This window comes from Periophthalmus magnuspinnatus, chromosome 16 (genome assembly GCF_009829125.3).
Source record: "Periophthalmus magnuspinnatus isolate fPerMag1 chromosome 16, fPerMag1.2.pri, whole genome shotgun sequence".
In the NCBI taxonomy this organism is placed as follows: Eukaryota; Metazoa; Chordata; class Actinopteri; order Gobiiformes; family Gobiidae; genus Periophthalmus; species Periophthalmus magnuspinnatus.
The window spans coordinates 796,036-808,866 of NC_047141.1; the positions used below are offsets into that span (position 1 = coordinate 796,036).

The 12,831-nt window shown below is 43.3% G+C and overlaps 2 protein-coding genes across 2 annotated transcripts; one reads left to right on the forward strand and one right to left on the reverse strand.

Moving 5' to 3' along the window:
- The first annotated feature begins 145 nt into the window (after positions 1–145).
- Positions 146–5,706, forward strand: LOC117383411 (uncharacterized). The gene is made up of 8 exons (XM_033980589.2): positions 146–290; positions 954–1,004; positions 1,098–1,226; positions 1,784–2,063; positions 2,363–2,451; positions 5,021–5,071; positions 5,161–5,289; positions 5,396–5,706. The coding sequence occupies exons 1-8, from the start codon at positions 146–148 to the stop codon at positions 5,677–5,679; spliced, it is 1,158 nt and encodes a 385-aa protein (XP_033836480.1). The 3' UTR covers positions 5,680–5,706.
- Positions 5,707–7,706: 2,000 nt separating this feature from the next.
- Positions 7,707–10,810, reverse strand: mrps12 (mitochondrial ribosomal protein S12). The gene is made up of 3 exons (XM_033980960.2): positions 10,644–10,810; positions 8,723–8,772; positions 7,707–8,431 (listed from the first exon to the last, which is right to left on the reverse strand). Exons 2-3 carry the CDS (start codon positions 8,769–8,771, stop codon positions 8,052–8,054), a joined length of 429 nt encoding a protein of 142 aa, XP_033836851.1. The 5' UTR covers position 8,772; positions 10,644–10,810; the 3' UTR covers positions 7,707–8,051.
- Positions 10,811–12,831: the final 2,021 nt, after the last annotated feature.

The following is a 12,831-nucleotide window of genomic DNA, read 5'->3' on the forward strand; positions in this document are numbered from 1 at the left end:
ATTGCATGCACTTAGGTTATGCAAGTCTAGAACCATGTCTGTGTGCTGTCATTCAATAGTGTTTGAGGTGGAGGTTCAGTGACCAAAGTGGACTAGACTATATAAACGTAGACCATGTCCCCTGAATCCTGAGTCCAGTTGAATCATGTCTGTGAAAGTCTTGCTGCCTCTGGCTCTGCTCCTTATCCTGTTGGGAGTGGCCCAACTCGGATCGGCCCAGAGCCCAAAGACCTCGGAGCTGCTACAGAAGCTCCGCACCGACCTGGAGGAGCTGAAGACCGAGCGCTCAGGTGAGGAGTCTGCATATATAAAAGGACATAGCTAACCCACTAGCTGCCATATTCCAAACAGGAAGTGAGCATCCACTCTGTCAGTTCCAATTAATTTTCTATTGAAAAACTGTCACCCATCTCTCTGTAACTGCTGCTGTCAGGCTTGTCAGTTTGGTCTTAAAATGTTCATACTAACCTGCTCTACATGATAATAAGTTCTTTATTTAACTATTTTGTCCCTAAGTCAAGATTTGAACATTAATATCAGACAAATCAGGTGCCTTCTTTCCCTGAGGTCCCTCCCACTAGTGTTAACAACAGGTTGGATTGACAGCGTTGCTAAATGCTATGCTACCCCTTTTTTCACCATCACTGGTACACGCCCCTGTGATGTATGCAGTTCCTTCAACAATTTTATTTTCTTAATCTGTGATATGCATAGGATTCTGCAGCATCGCACTTTGGTAACAATGAAAAAAATCCTCTCCTCCCCAGTGTGATGTGCATAGGAGGAGTTTCAACATCAAGGGCTGAACAATTTGTCAGAAAAATCACAATTAAATATTTTTCCCAAATTGTTCACCCCTTGTTAGGACCTTGAGGTGATACAGTAACAGTGAGTTATGTGAGACATGACTGCAGAAGGGTTGTTACATATGTTTAATTGATGCTTTGTTCCAGTGATGTTCGCACGTCTGAACGTGGCTGAGAAGGAGCTGCAGAGAGCCAGAGGTTAGAGCTGTTCACTCTGTGACACACGTCATTTACAGCTCCAAGTCTCACTCCAAACTCACTGCAACTATTATTATTATGGCCCTGTTTCAGAAATACCCAAGGTGGCATTTGCTGCATCTCTTGGAGGAAACGGGCTCCAGAAAACCACCTCAGGAAGCAAAGATCTGATCTACAGAGATGTCCTCACTAACATCGGACAGGCTTACAACCCAGAAACAGGTAGGAGTCTAACCCACAACCTCAGGATAACCACTCTGCCATAGTGACACAGAGAGGACATGCACACTCAGATTGAGGCTAATGTGAGATTAATGTTTCATGTAACATGATATTATTATACTTGATATATTATACTTTGACCTGTATGTTTTTGTGGGTGCCAGTGTGGCACGATGATGTCATAATGTACTTGGAACATACATGGACGTGGAAGTGCTATGTGCATTTTTGTACCAAAACGTGCAAGACGTGTGTTTCTTAAGAAAGACCAGATCAGCATGCTGACTTTGTCTTCATTGAACCCAGATAACATGTACATGTCTGTATATTCTAAGCTAATCATTAAGAGAATGTGACGTGTGCTACTAGTATATAGAGCCCTCTCTGGAGATGTAAAATTAGGAGATGAAGAGATCATGATGTTGAATCAGTTTGAATGATGCCTGTGCCGAAATAAAGAACCTGGTTTATGGATCTACTTGAGCCTACTGGACTTTTGTTTGCGGTGTGCCTCCGGGAAAAGCTGACACTAACCACTCTGCCGCTCTGCTCCTCAGGCGTGTTCACAGCTCCGGTACGTGGTGTGTACTATGTGCGCTTCACAGCTAATGCTCCCACAGAATACCCCATGAGCGCAGTGATGTACAGGAACAATGCTCGGATCGAGCTCATCGCTCACGAACAGCCATCAGGCCCCGGCAGTGACACGGCCTCCAACGGCGCCGCCCTGCTGTTGGAGAAGGGAGATACTCTGAAGATGGTCCTCTGGCACGAGACGCAAATCTGGGACAACTCCAATCACCACAGCACCTTCAGCGGCTTCCTGCTCTTCCCCCTGTGAGTCTGTAGGGGGCAGCACACTGCGCTTCCCGCTGTGAGTCTGTAGAGGGGTGACACACTGCGCTTCCCTCTGTGAGTCTGTAGAGGGCAGCACACTGCTCTTCCCCCTGTGAGTCTGTAGAGGGCAGCACATTGCTCTTCCCTCTGTGAACCTGTAGAGGGCAGCACTCAGCTCTGTTATGTGTTACAGTTAATATTGTCCATAAGTAAAACAGCGCCCTCTAAAAGCTCTGATTTTACAGAATACGTCTGCTTTAAACAATGTTGTTGCTGTTTAACGTTGTTGTTGTTGACAGAGTGGACGAGCCTCCGGCGCAGAGAGACCTGGACTCAGAGATGAGGGAGCTGCAGGCGTCACTCACTGTGCTCCAGCAGGAGAACCAGGGTAAGACCATACACTGTATATATAAATACACATTTGATGGAACTCTGGAACCAGCTCCAGGTTCCAGAAGTAAATTTTTCATTCATTTTTCTCATAGTCTTTCTGAAGTCTGAAAGTACGGGGCTAATCAGCGCTGTTATAACCAATGGCCATATAATTTTGTTTCAAATATGTTTCTGAAACTTCATAAACTGCTGAGCATTTTAAACATGCTTTTTGTACTTAAGGCAAGGCAAGGCAAGGTAAGTTTATTTGTATAGCACAATTCGTACACAAGGTAATTCAAAGTGCTTTACAGAATATGAAAGACATTAAAATCACACAAATCAAAACATAAATAATCACCCAATCTGCAACTCTCTCACCCATTCGTTTGCACCCTTTAAAAACTCTCTCGCACTGTTTAAACACTGTCTTGCTTAGTTTAAGAACTTTCCCATTACTTTACAAAAAAAACTTTCCTGTCACTTCTCAAATACTTTCCTGTCACTTTACTATGTCTAATAAAAGTCCATCAGTCCATGTTTCTTTTTTCATCATAAATTTACCATTAAAAAAGAAGAGTGCAGAGTAAAAACCTTTCAGTCGTATGCACAGCTAAACAGAACCGTTTTGAGCCTGGATTTAAATATTGTCAAAGTAGAGGCCTGTCTCACATCTTCAGGAAGACTGTTCCAAGTTTTAGCTGCATAAAACTTAAATGCTGATTCCCCATGTTTAGTCTTGACTCTGGGCACCAGCAGGAGGCCGATCCCTGAAGTCCTCAAATTGCGAGATGGTTCATATGGCACTAACATGTCGGAGATATACTTTGGACCTAGGCCATGGAGAGACTTATACACAAGCAGAGCTGCTTTAAAGTCTATTCTTTGAGCTACAGGAAGCCAGTGCAGAGACCTGAGCACAGGACTTATGTGCTCGTACTTCCTGGTTCTAGTCAGGACCCGAGCAGCAGCGTTCTGGATGTACTGCAGCTGTGTTAAGGCTCGTTTGGAGAGGCCAGTGAGCAGGCCGTTACAGTAGTCTAACCTACTGGAGGCAAATGCATGGATAAGTCTCTCTAAGTCTGGCTTTGACAGTATACATTTGATTTTTGCAATGTTTTTAGGTGGTAAAAAGCTGCAGATGTTATTGATTTGATATGGCTGTTAAAGTTCAAGTCTGAGTCCATTGTTACCCCTAGATTTCTAGCCTGATTTGACGGTTTTAGAGAGAGAGAGACTGGAGGTGACTGCTGACACTTTCTCTATGTTTCTGTGGGCCAAAGATGATGACATCAGTCTTGTCTGAGTTTAGCAGAAGAAAGTTGTTTTGCATCCACACACTGATATGCTGAATGCAGTGGCAGAGTGAATCCACTGGTCCATATTCACCTGCTGCCAGTGAGACATAGATCTGAGTGTCATCTGCATAGTTGTGGTAAGGCACATTATTGCTGTGTATTAACTGGCCTAACGGCAGCATGTAAAGATTGAACAGCAGGGGTCCCAAGATTGAACCCTGGGGTACCCCACAGGTCAGGAACATTTTATCTGATATACATTTTCCAATTTCAACAAAGTACTCCCTGTTTTCTAAATAGGACTTGAACCAGTTTAGTTCAGTACCAGATATGCCCACCCAGTCCCCTAGTCTCTGTAAGAGAATCCCATGATCCACAGTGTCAAAGGCAGCACTCAGATCTAACAGGATCAAGACTGAGACTTTGCCTCATCAGTGTTCAGGCGGATGTCATTTGTCACCTTGATAAGAGCATTCTCAGTGCTGTGGTGGGGTCTAAAACCTGATTGGAAAACATCAAAGGAGTTGATCATTTCGAGGAAGTTAATAAGTTGTTGGTAAACAACTTTTTCGAGGACTTTGCCTAAAAACGGCCGATTTGAGATCGGTTGATAATTGTTCAATATTGTGGCATCAAGACTGCTCTTCTTTAGGAGAGGCTTGATAACCGCAGTTTTCAAAGCGCTTGGGAATGTTCCAGCAGGTGGTCACTGTTGAGCTCCTTAGGAAGTGAGAATGGGCGCAATTCGGCTTCTTCAACTCTCTAATTCATTTTCTATTGAAAAACCGTTGCCATGGCCCACCTCTGCTGCTGTCAGGCTCATCATTTGGTCTTAAAATGTTGGTTTTAACTCATTCTACATGAATCTGTTTTTTTCATTTCACACTATTGTGTCCGTAAATTAAGATATGAACATTAATAACAGACAAATCAGGTGCCCTCTTTTCTCGAGGTCACTCAGCTAGCATTAGCAACAGGTTTGATTGACAGCGTAACAGTTACTCTTTTTTCATCAACGATTCAACAATGTGTTAACACACAGCTAGCATGTAGCACTATCCTCATTTAACACCATGACCACTAGGACGTTATCAGTAGGAGCGTAGAGCCTGATATTCTCTCAGATAATCTTTGGTCGTGTGAACCATTGAACAGTGAGAATGTTCCATCTTACAACTTTAAATTCCTCTATGTTCTAATGTATTATCAAAAGTATTGTAAGATGAGTCAATGTTGACATGGACACCAGGCTTTAGAGCTCACTGAGACCATGTGTTTGTGTTACAGAGATCCAAAAGAGACTCAACGCCACTGAGGATGCACTGAAGGACATAACAGGTCTGCCCCAAAACCAGGACTGGACCAAGACTGTACCCTGTTTGTGTCCTCTAATCACATTATAACCCTGTCCGGATGCTGTGTCATAGATTCTCCCAAAGTGGCATTCGCTGCGTCTCTCGGAGGAAACGGGCTCCAGAAAACCACCTCAGGAAGCAAAGATCTGATCTACAGAGATGTCCTCACTAACATCGGACAGGCCTACAACCCAGAGACAGGTAGGAGTCTAACCCACAACCTCAGGATAACCACTCTGCCATAGTGACACAGAGAGGACATGCACACTCAGATTGAGGCTAACCACCCTGCCGCTCTGCTCCTCAGGCGTGTTCACAGCTCCGGTACGTGGTGTGTACTATGTGCGCTTCACAGCTAATGCTCCCACGGAATACCCCATGAGCGCAGTGATGTACAGGAACAATGCTCGGATCGAACTCATCGCTCACGAACAGCCATCAGGCCCTGGCAGTGACACGGCCTCCAACGGCGCCGCCCTGCTGTTGGAGAAGGGAGATACGCTCAAGATGGTCCTCTGGCACGAGACGCAAATCTGGGACAACTCCAACCACCACAGCACCTTCAGCGGCTTCCTGCTCTTCCCCCTGTGAGTCTGTAGGGGGCAGCACACTGCGCTTCCCGCTGTGAGTCTGTAGAGGGGTGACACACTGCGCTTCCCTCTGTGAGTCTGTAGAGGGCAGCACACTGCTCTTCCCCCTGTGAGTCTCTAGGCGGCAGTGTTGTTCAAATAAAATGAAAGGTACAATCTTGCCTTGGATTGCTTTATTTCCACACTCTATTGATACTTTGCAGCTGATGAGACCATCAACATTCCCTGGGGGTGTGAACCGTAGGCACTGCTCTGTCTGAATCTCTGATACACAAATTAGACTATAATCTAAACTGTATTGTAACACAATCTGACCAAAAATAACTGATTTAGCTGAACTACAACAGGTGAGCTCATTTGTGCTGAAATTGCAGAGAACCTGGAAGCAGGACATCCATTTTTATACATTTTTGAAGTGCATATGTACCTAGTTTGCAGTAAAATTGCCAAAATGACTATGAGTAGTAGGTAATGCACCATATACACAGCTAAAGAAAACTCTATAATGTCACTGGACAAAAGTTTTAGAGTGAAGACGTTTGGCCGCTCATCCAAGCCGCTTCTTCAGTTCTGCTCAGATTGCCTTATATCTGTCTGAAGGGAGGAGCTAACAGAATAGGAAGTCTGCTCCAGTTCTGGAAGTAAATTTGCCATACATTTTTCCCATAGACTTTTGGAAAAATTTAAATATTAAGAGTTCAAAGGCAAACCAGCTACATGCTAACTAAAATCTATAAGAGTTGTTTTAAATCCAAAAAAGGTTGTTTAAAATGCAGGATTCTGTGAAATGTTTTAATAACTCAGCGGTTTATGAAGTTTCAGAAACAGATTTGTGGTCATTAGTTGCCACAGAGCTGATTACCCTGAGCTTTTACACTTTTAATACTGTAAAGCAGGGGTGTCAAACATATTTTCACCGGGGGCCACATTAGCAAAATAGCTGCCTTCAAAGTGCCGGATGTAAAATAAATCTAACTACTTTTTAACTTGTTAATTAACTGTTTCTGTATTTATTACTTGTTCAAGTTACAAATATTGCATATGCATTAGACTAGATGTAAAAATGTGGCTGTGTAACTGCTTATCTCCTGATAAAATTACATTTTAAGACCATCATACCTTTTAGTTTACCCTGTCGAGGGCCAAATGAAATGGTGTGGAGGGCCACATTTGGCCCCCGGGCCTTGAGTTTGACATATGTGCTGTAAAGTCTATGGGATAAATAAATGAATGGGAGATGTTCTTCCAGAACTGGGGGCAGCGTTCACTTTTGAGGTCCACTGTTCTGACAGTAGATCATAATTAGCAGGAATTATACACATCAAAATAAAGACCATAGAGCCCATAATGTATTTCACTCAACACATGTGGTAGTCAAAATGTATTCAAGTAAAAGTACTGTGAAATTGTGAGCTTAATGTAAGCATAATGTGAGCAATGCACATAATCTGGTATTAAAAAAATAGGACACAAAAATTAGACAAACTAGACTTACACACAACTTTTCTTCAAGTAAGAGTAGTTAGTACAATCTATTACACAAATAAGGGTACTGTTACACTGTACAATAAATTACTCAAGTAGGAGTACTGTTACACTGTACAGTATATTACTCAAAGAGGAGTATGGGGTCTGAAGACTACTTTAAGCAGTACTATTAAAATGTTACTTAAGTAACTGAATACTGCCCACCTCTGGTCTTTAACCGCCTTAATCGCCTGGCCGATTTTTCTTGTTTTGTCTGATTTTTCCTGTTGTTTTGTTTTTGTGTGTAGGCAGCACGGTGGCTGAGTGGCAACACTCATGCCTCACAGCAAGAAGGTTTGGTTCGATCCCCGGGTCGCCCAGGCCTTTCTGTGTGGAGTTTTGCATGTTTCTCCCCGTGTCTGGATGGGTTTCCTCCGGGTACTCCGGTTTCCCCCATCAACCAAAACATGAACGCCCTTCGAGACAACTGTTGTTGTGATTTTGGGCGTTACAAAAAATAAAATGAATTGAATTGAAATTGAAATTTAATATAAACTTTACCCACTGTTGTGCATTATTACTCAATTATAACAACTATTAATGATAAAACATGAAATAAACCTTTATTAAGTGTTGTTGTCACACATTTGTGCCAACAGAGGGAGACAGACTAACTGTCTGAAGGAGCGCACCAGGACAATGCAACAGAAGGATTATTTCAGACGACTTCATCAACCTGAAAAACATGTGTTCAGAGTCAGACATGGCCATCACTCTAGTCTGTTTCACTTAAACACATATACAGTTTTATACTGAAGATGCCACCAGTCTACAAGTCTCTGCAGCCTCTTCTGAACCAGGTCTGAACCAGCCAGGTCTAAACTAGGTCCAGACCAAGTCCTGACTTCACTGTTTCTTCTTGACCACGTGTGCACAGTCGTATTTGCCCCTGACCACAGTCAGCCTAACCCCAGGTAGGTCCTGGGTCCGGCCTCCTTGGACCAGAACCACATTGTGTTCCTGCAGGTTGTGTCCTTCTCCAGGTATAAATGCCACTGCCTCCTTCCCATTGGACAGCCGGACACGAGCACACTTCCTGTTTGCCGAGTTGGGCTTTTTTGGTTTTCGGATCATGGTTTTGAGCACCACGGCTTTGAGCTGCGGTCGCCCGAATGTTGCGCCTGGAGCGGGGGGAGGCCGCTTGGGTTTCCCGGCTCGGTGCATCTGGTTTAAAGTCGCCATCGCCGCCCGGGATGCCAGGGAGGGGAGCAAGGCATGATGGGAAACTGAGGCAGAGACAGAGAGAGATAATTGAAATGTTTGAGTTTACATCCCTGTAGTTTAGACTTCTACAAACATGTTCTGAAAAGCCTGGGATACTTGGCTGATATTAAAGTTCAGATTTCAGTCATATATCTGATGTCGATCCTGTTTGCAAAGTGCACTCTGAACAGAATCCTACTTATTAAATATAGATCACAAATCTAATTCTAATCACAGTACTCAATGGGAAAACCACAAATGTTTTTTTTTTAATGAAATCAGAAAAGGTCAGAGGTCAGAGAGAAGGGACTGACCTGACAGCAGAGAGGTCAGCGCAGGCTTCAGCTTCAGTAGTGACATCATACTGAAAAACAGCAGGTACACACTCTTTAACAGAGTTAATACTGGTCTTTACTTGGCACTAAACATGTTCACTAGAGCTGCAGCGATTAACTGACTGAGACCAACTGATTGTTAGAAGTGAACATATTCATATTTGTAGAGCTGTAGTCCTTTAGTCAATTAGACAATTAATGCACCGATCCAGCTTTTTCAGCTCCAATAATGATACAGACAAGCTGGCTTTAAGTATCTACCAATATTACCTGATAACAGTGCAGGGAGTGAGAATAGCATTTTTGCCCCACAACAATTATTACAAAACTGATCCAACTGTGTTAGGTAAATGTTGTTTATACTGAACAGCTTTGTATGTATGAATAAATGTATGCATGAGATGTCATAGGCCCACATTAGCAAGTAAATTTCAGCTGAACCCACATCATCTGACAAATATCCCATCCAGATATATTTCTTGGATTGGCACTGATATCAGACACCAGTTTCAGTATTGATGCATCCCTAGGTACAACAGCAGAAAGGAGGCGTCAGCAGAAGATTTGTTTGATATTTATCTGTAAAAAAATCAAAACTCATACTTCATATTGTACACCATTATACAATGCCCACCTCTGGACTCATTACAAAAAAGCCAGTCTCCAAAGGCTGCAGGTGGATTATAATGACGCTTTACAAGTGCTCTTGTAAAGCGATGGACTAGTGTGACTGAGATATTTGTCACTGCTCGAGTGGACACTGCTGTACTAAGAACTTTACTGTACAGTTTTATTTGCAGCTGAATAAGTCAGAAATTTAAATAATAATGTCACTCACAAACATGAGATTCAGCGCAATCTGCTTCAGTCCAAGATGTGGAGACACTGCTGTGAAGCGTAAATGTTTACTGTTTATATTGTCACTGTCCTTATCGGATTCTGATTCTGTTTTTAAAAATGGACCATAAATCCGGAATAAAGATGAACTGAATTGATCTGTTATACATAAAGGTAGCTTACTAGTACTTTCTTTTACATAAATAATTTTTGCATGATCTCCTCCTGCAGGTGTAGTCTGTGAGGGCAGTCTGGGGCAGATACACAGACGTACAAAATAGTTTTGAGGGCTTTTGCCACGCCCCCTTTTTAGTCGACCACTCGATTGGTAGACATGTCTATAGACGACCAAGAGTTTATTTAGTCGACTACAGGCCTAATATTTTGAAAATCGTACTCATTATCTGGACTACGCACTTTAAAACACACACAAACGACATTTTAGAACAAAGACAGATCTAAATGTATTCAAGTTTGAAAGTAAACTGTGAACCGGACCTTATCACAGTATTGCCTGAAGAATCGTTCAGCTCTAATCGGGTGACATCCACTGAAAACAGGACCCGGATAAACCTTTAAGAAGCCTACATGTTTCCACCGTTCCTCTAGAGCGATTCAAACGTTCATGTACGCCAAAGATCTGATCATAACCTGATTTCTGGAGTTATCTGATTATGTATATCATGGATACAGTTCCATCTGATTTCTGTCAGACAGTTCACACCTGTGCTTAGGCCAGTCGCATAATAGGCCACAACCACAACAGCGCCTGGCAGCCTCACTGTTTTTGTTGATTATTTAAATAGACATAGATATAGAAATAAACCCCTCCGTGACTGCTCTGACCTCCCCACCTTTAAAATTGCTTTTAATGTTTGATTTTAAATTTTGTGATATTTTATTCTTGTATGTATTGTGAAGCGTCTATATAAATAAAATGTATTATTATTATTTATTATAGATCCATGGGTCTGACTTTTAACTGTCTGTTGGCTTCCGCACTAAGCGAACACACAAACCCTTCACACTCCGTCCCTTTGACATGTTCATACCAGAGATGTACCTGAAATTTTCGTGCTAACTGTGCGGAATCCTGATCACGTGTCCTCACAGAAGATGCGCGCGTATTTTTATGCGTTTATCTCCACATATTTCTGCACAAACCCACAAAAAGGGCACGAGATGGTGTGAAGGTACAGCTGAAGGACTCTGAGCCACACATGTGAAGGAGCCGGACGGTAGTGGATCTGCTGCGTGAAGAGAGAGCCAGCGCAGCGCCCCCTGGAGCCCCGGAGCCAGCGCAGCGCCCCCTGGAGCCCCGGGGACAGAACATATGGAGAGACAAGACAGAAAAGACAGGAGACAGAAAATATACAAGAGACAGAAAGAGCAAGAGACAGGAGAAACAAGAGACACGAGAGACGAGAGACAGAAAGGACTAGAGACAGAAAAGACAAAAGAAAAGCAACAGAAAAGACAAGGGACACAAGAGACAGAAAAGACAAGAGACGGTTTTCTTTGTAAATGTCACTTTTTATAATTCATGTGATGTCAGTGGAAAAATGTGACATTTTCTAAATTAGTGGGAAAAGGGCATACACCAGGACTAAACTAGGACTAAACCAGGATTAAACCAGGACTACACCAGGACTACACCAGGACTAAAGCAGGACTAATGCAGGACTAAACCAGGACTAAACCAGGACTACACCAGGACCACACCAGGACTAAACCAAGACTACACCAGGACTACATCAGGACTAAACCAGGACTACACCAGGACTACACCAGGACTAAAGCAGGACTAAAGCAGGACTAAATCAGGACTACACCAGGACTAAACCAGGACTAAACTAGGACTACACTGGGACTAAGCCGGGACTAAACCAGGACTACACCAGGACTAAACCAGGACTAAACCAGAACTAAACCAGGACTAAATCAGGATTAAACCAGCACTAAACCAGGAATAAACCAGGACTAAACCAGGACTAAACCTGTATTTAACCAGGACTAAACCAGGACTTAACCAGGACTCAACAGCACTAAACCAGTACTTAACCAGGCCAGTACTTAACCAGGAATAAAAGAAAACAGGACTAATCCAGCACTAAACCAAGACTAAACCAGTTCTAAACGAAGACTAAGCCAGCACTAAACCAGAGCTAAACCTGGACTAAACCAGGACTAAACTTGGACTAAACCAGGTCAAAACCAGAACAAAAGCAGAACTGAACCAGGACTGAAGGAGAGACAGGTGCTCTCTTTAATAACAGGTTTTCCCTGTTGCAGCTGCAGTCTGGGCCCGCTTGGGCACGCTGGTGCCAATGGACGGGGTTTGGCGCGGTCTGCGTGAAAGGGGCGGGGTCTGTGTGAAAGGGGCGGGGTCTGGTGTGTGCGTAAACCTACTTGCGTCTCTGGAGCGGCTCTTTGATTTGAGTCTTTCTTTGATTAAACATTAGAATGAAACACTTCAACAACAGTGTGTGACACTTCCACCTTCAAAGCTCGTATTTTCAGTTTTGTGCTCGAGTTTAACGCGGTGACGCAAGGATTTGTGGATCTGAATTTTATGAAACAGTTGTTGACCTTTTTTTTTAAAGATGTGGGACGAAGTGACTCAAAATACGAGCGCGGTGCAGGACTCGATTCAGGTCAGTTTTGGGGTCAAATAAAAATGTGTGAAAATATATTTAGTCCTGGTTTAGTCCTGGTTTAGTCCTGGTTTAGTCCTGGTTTAGTCCTGGTTTAGTCCTGGGTCAGTCCTGGTTTAGACCTGGTTTAGACCTGGTTTAGTACTGGTTTAGTCCTGGTTTAGACCTGGTTTAGTCCTGGTTTAGTTCTGCTCTTACTTTTCAGACACCGTTTTTCAAACACCTGTTTTTTGGGGAAATTTGTTTTTTCACTTCATCATTTACTTTCTTTCCTCTCCTCCCTCCTCCTCCTCTTCTTCTTCCTTCTTTCCTCTTTCTGTCTCATGTTTTCTTCACTCCCTCTCCTCTCGTCCTCCTTCCTCTCTCCTCCTCCTTCCTGCTCTCTCTCTTTCTCCTCTTCACACCCTCCTCTCTCCCCTCTCTCTTTCTCCTCTTCACTCCCTCCTCCTCTCTCCTCCTCTCTCTGTTTCTTCTCGTCACTTGCCCTATCATCTCCTCTCCTCCCTCTCTCCTCTTCCTCTCCCCTCTCTTTCTTCTCTTCACTCCCCTCTCATCTCCTCTTCTCCCTCTCTCTCCTCTTCACTCCCTCCTCTCTCC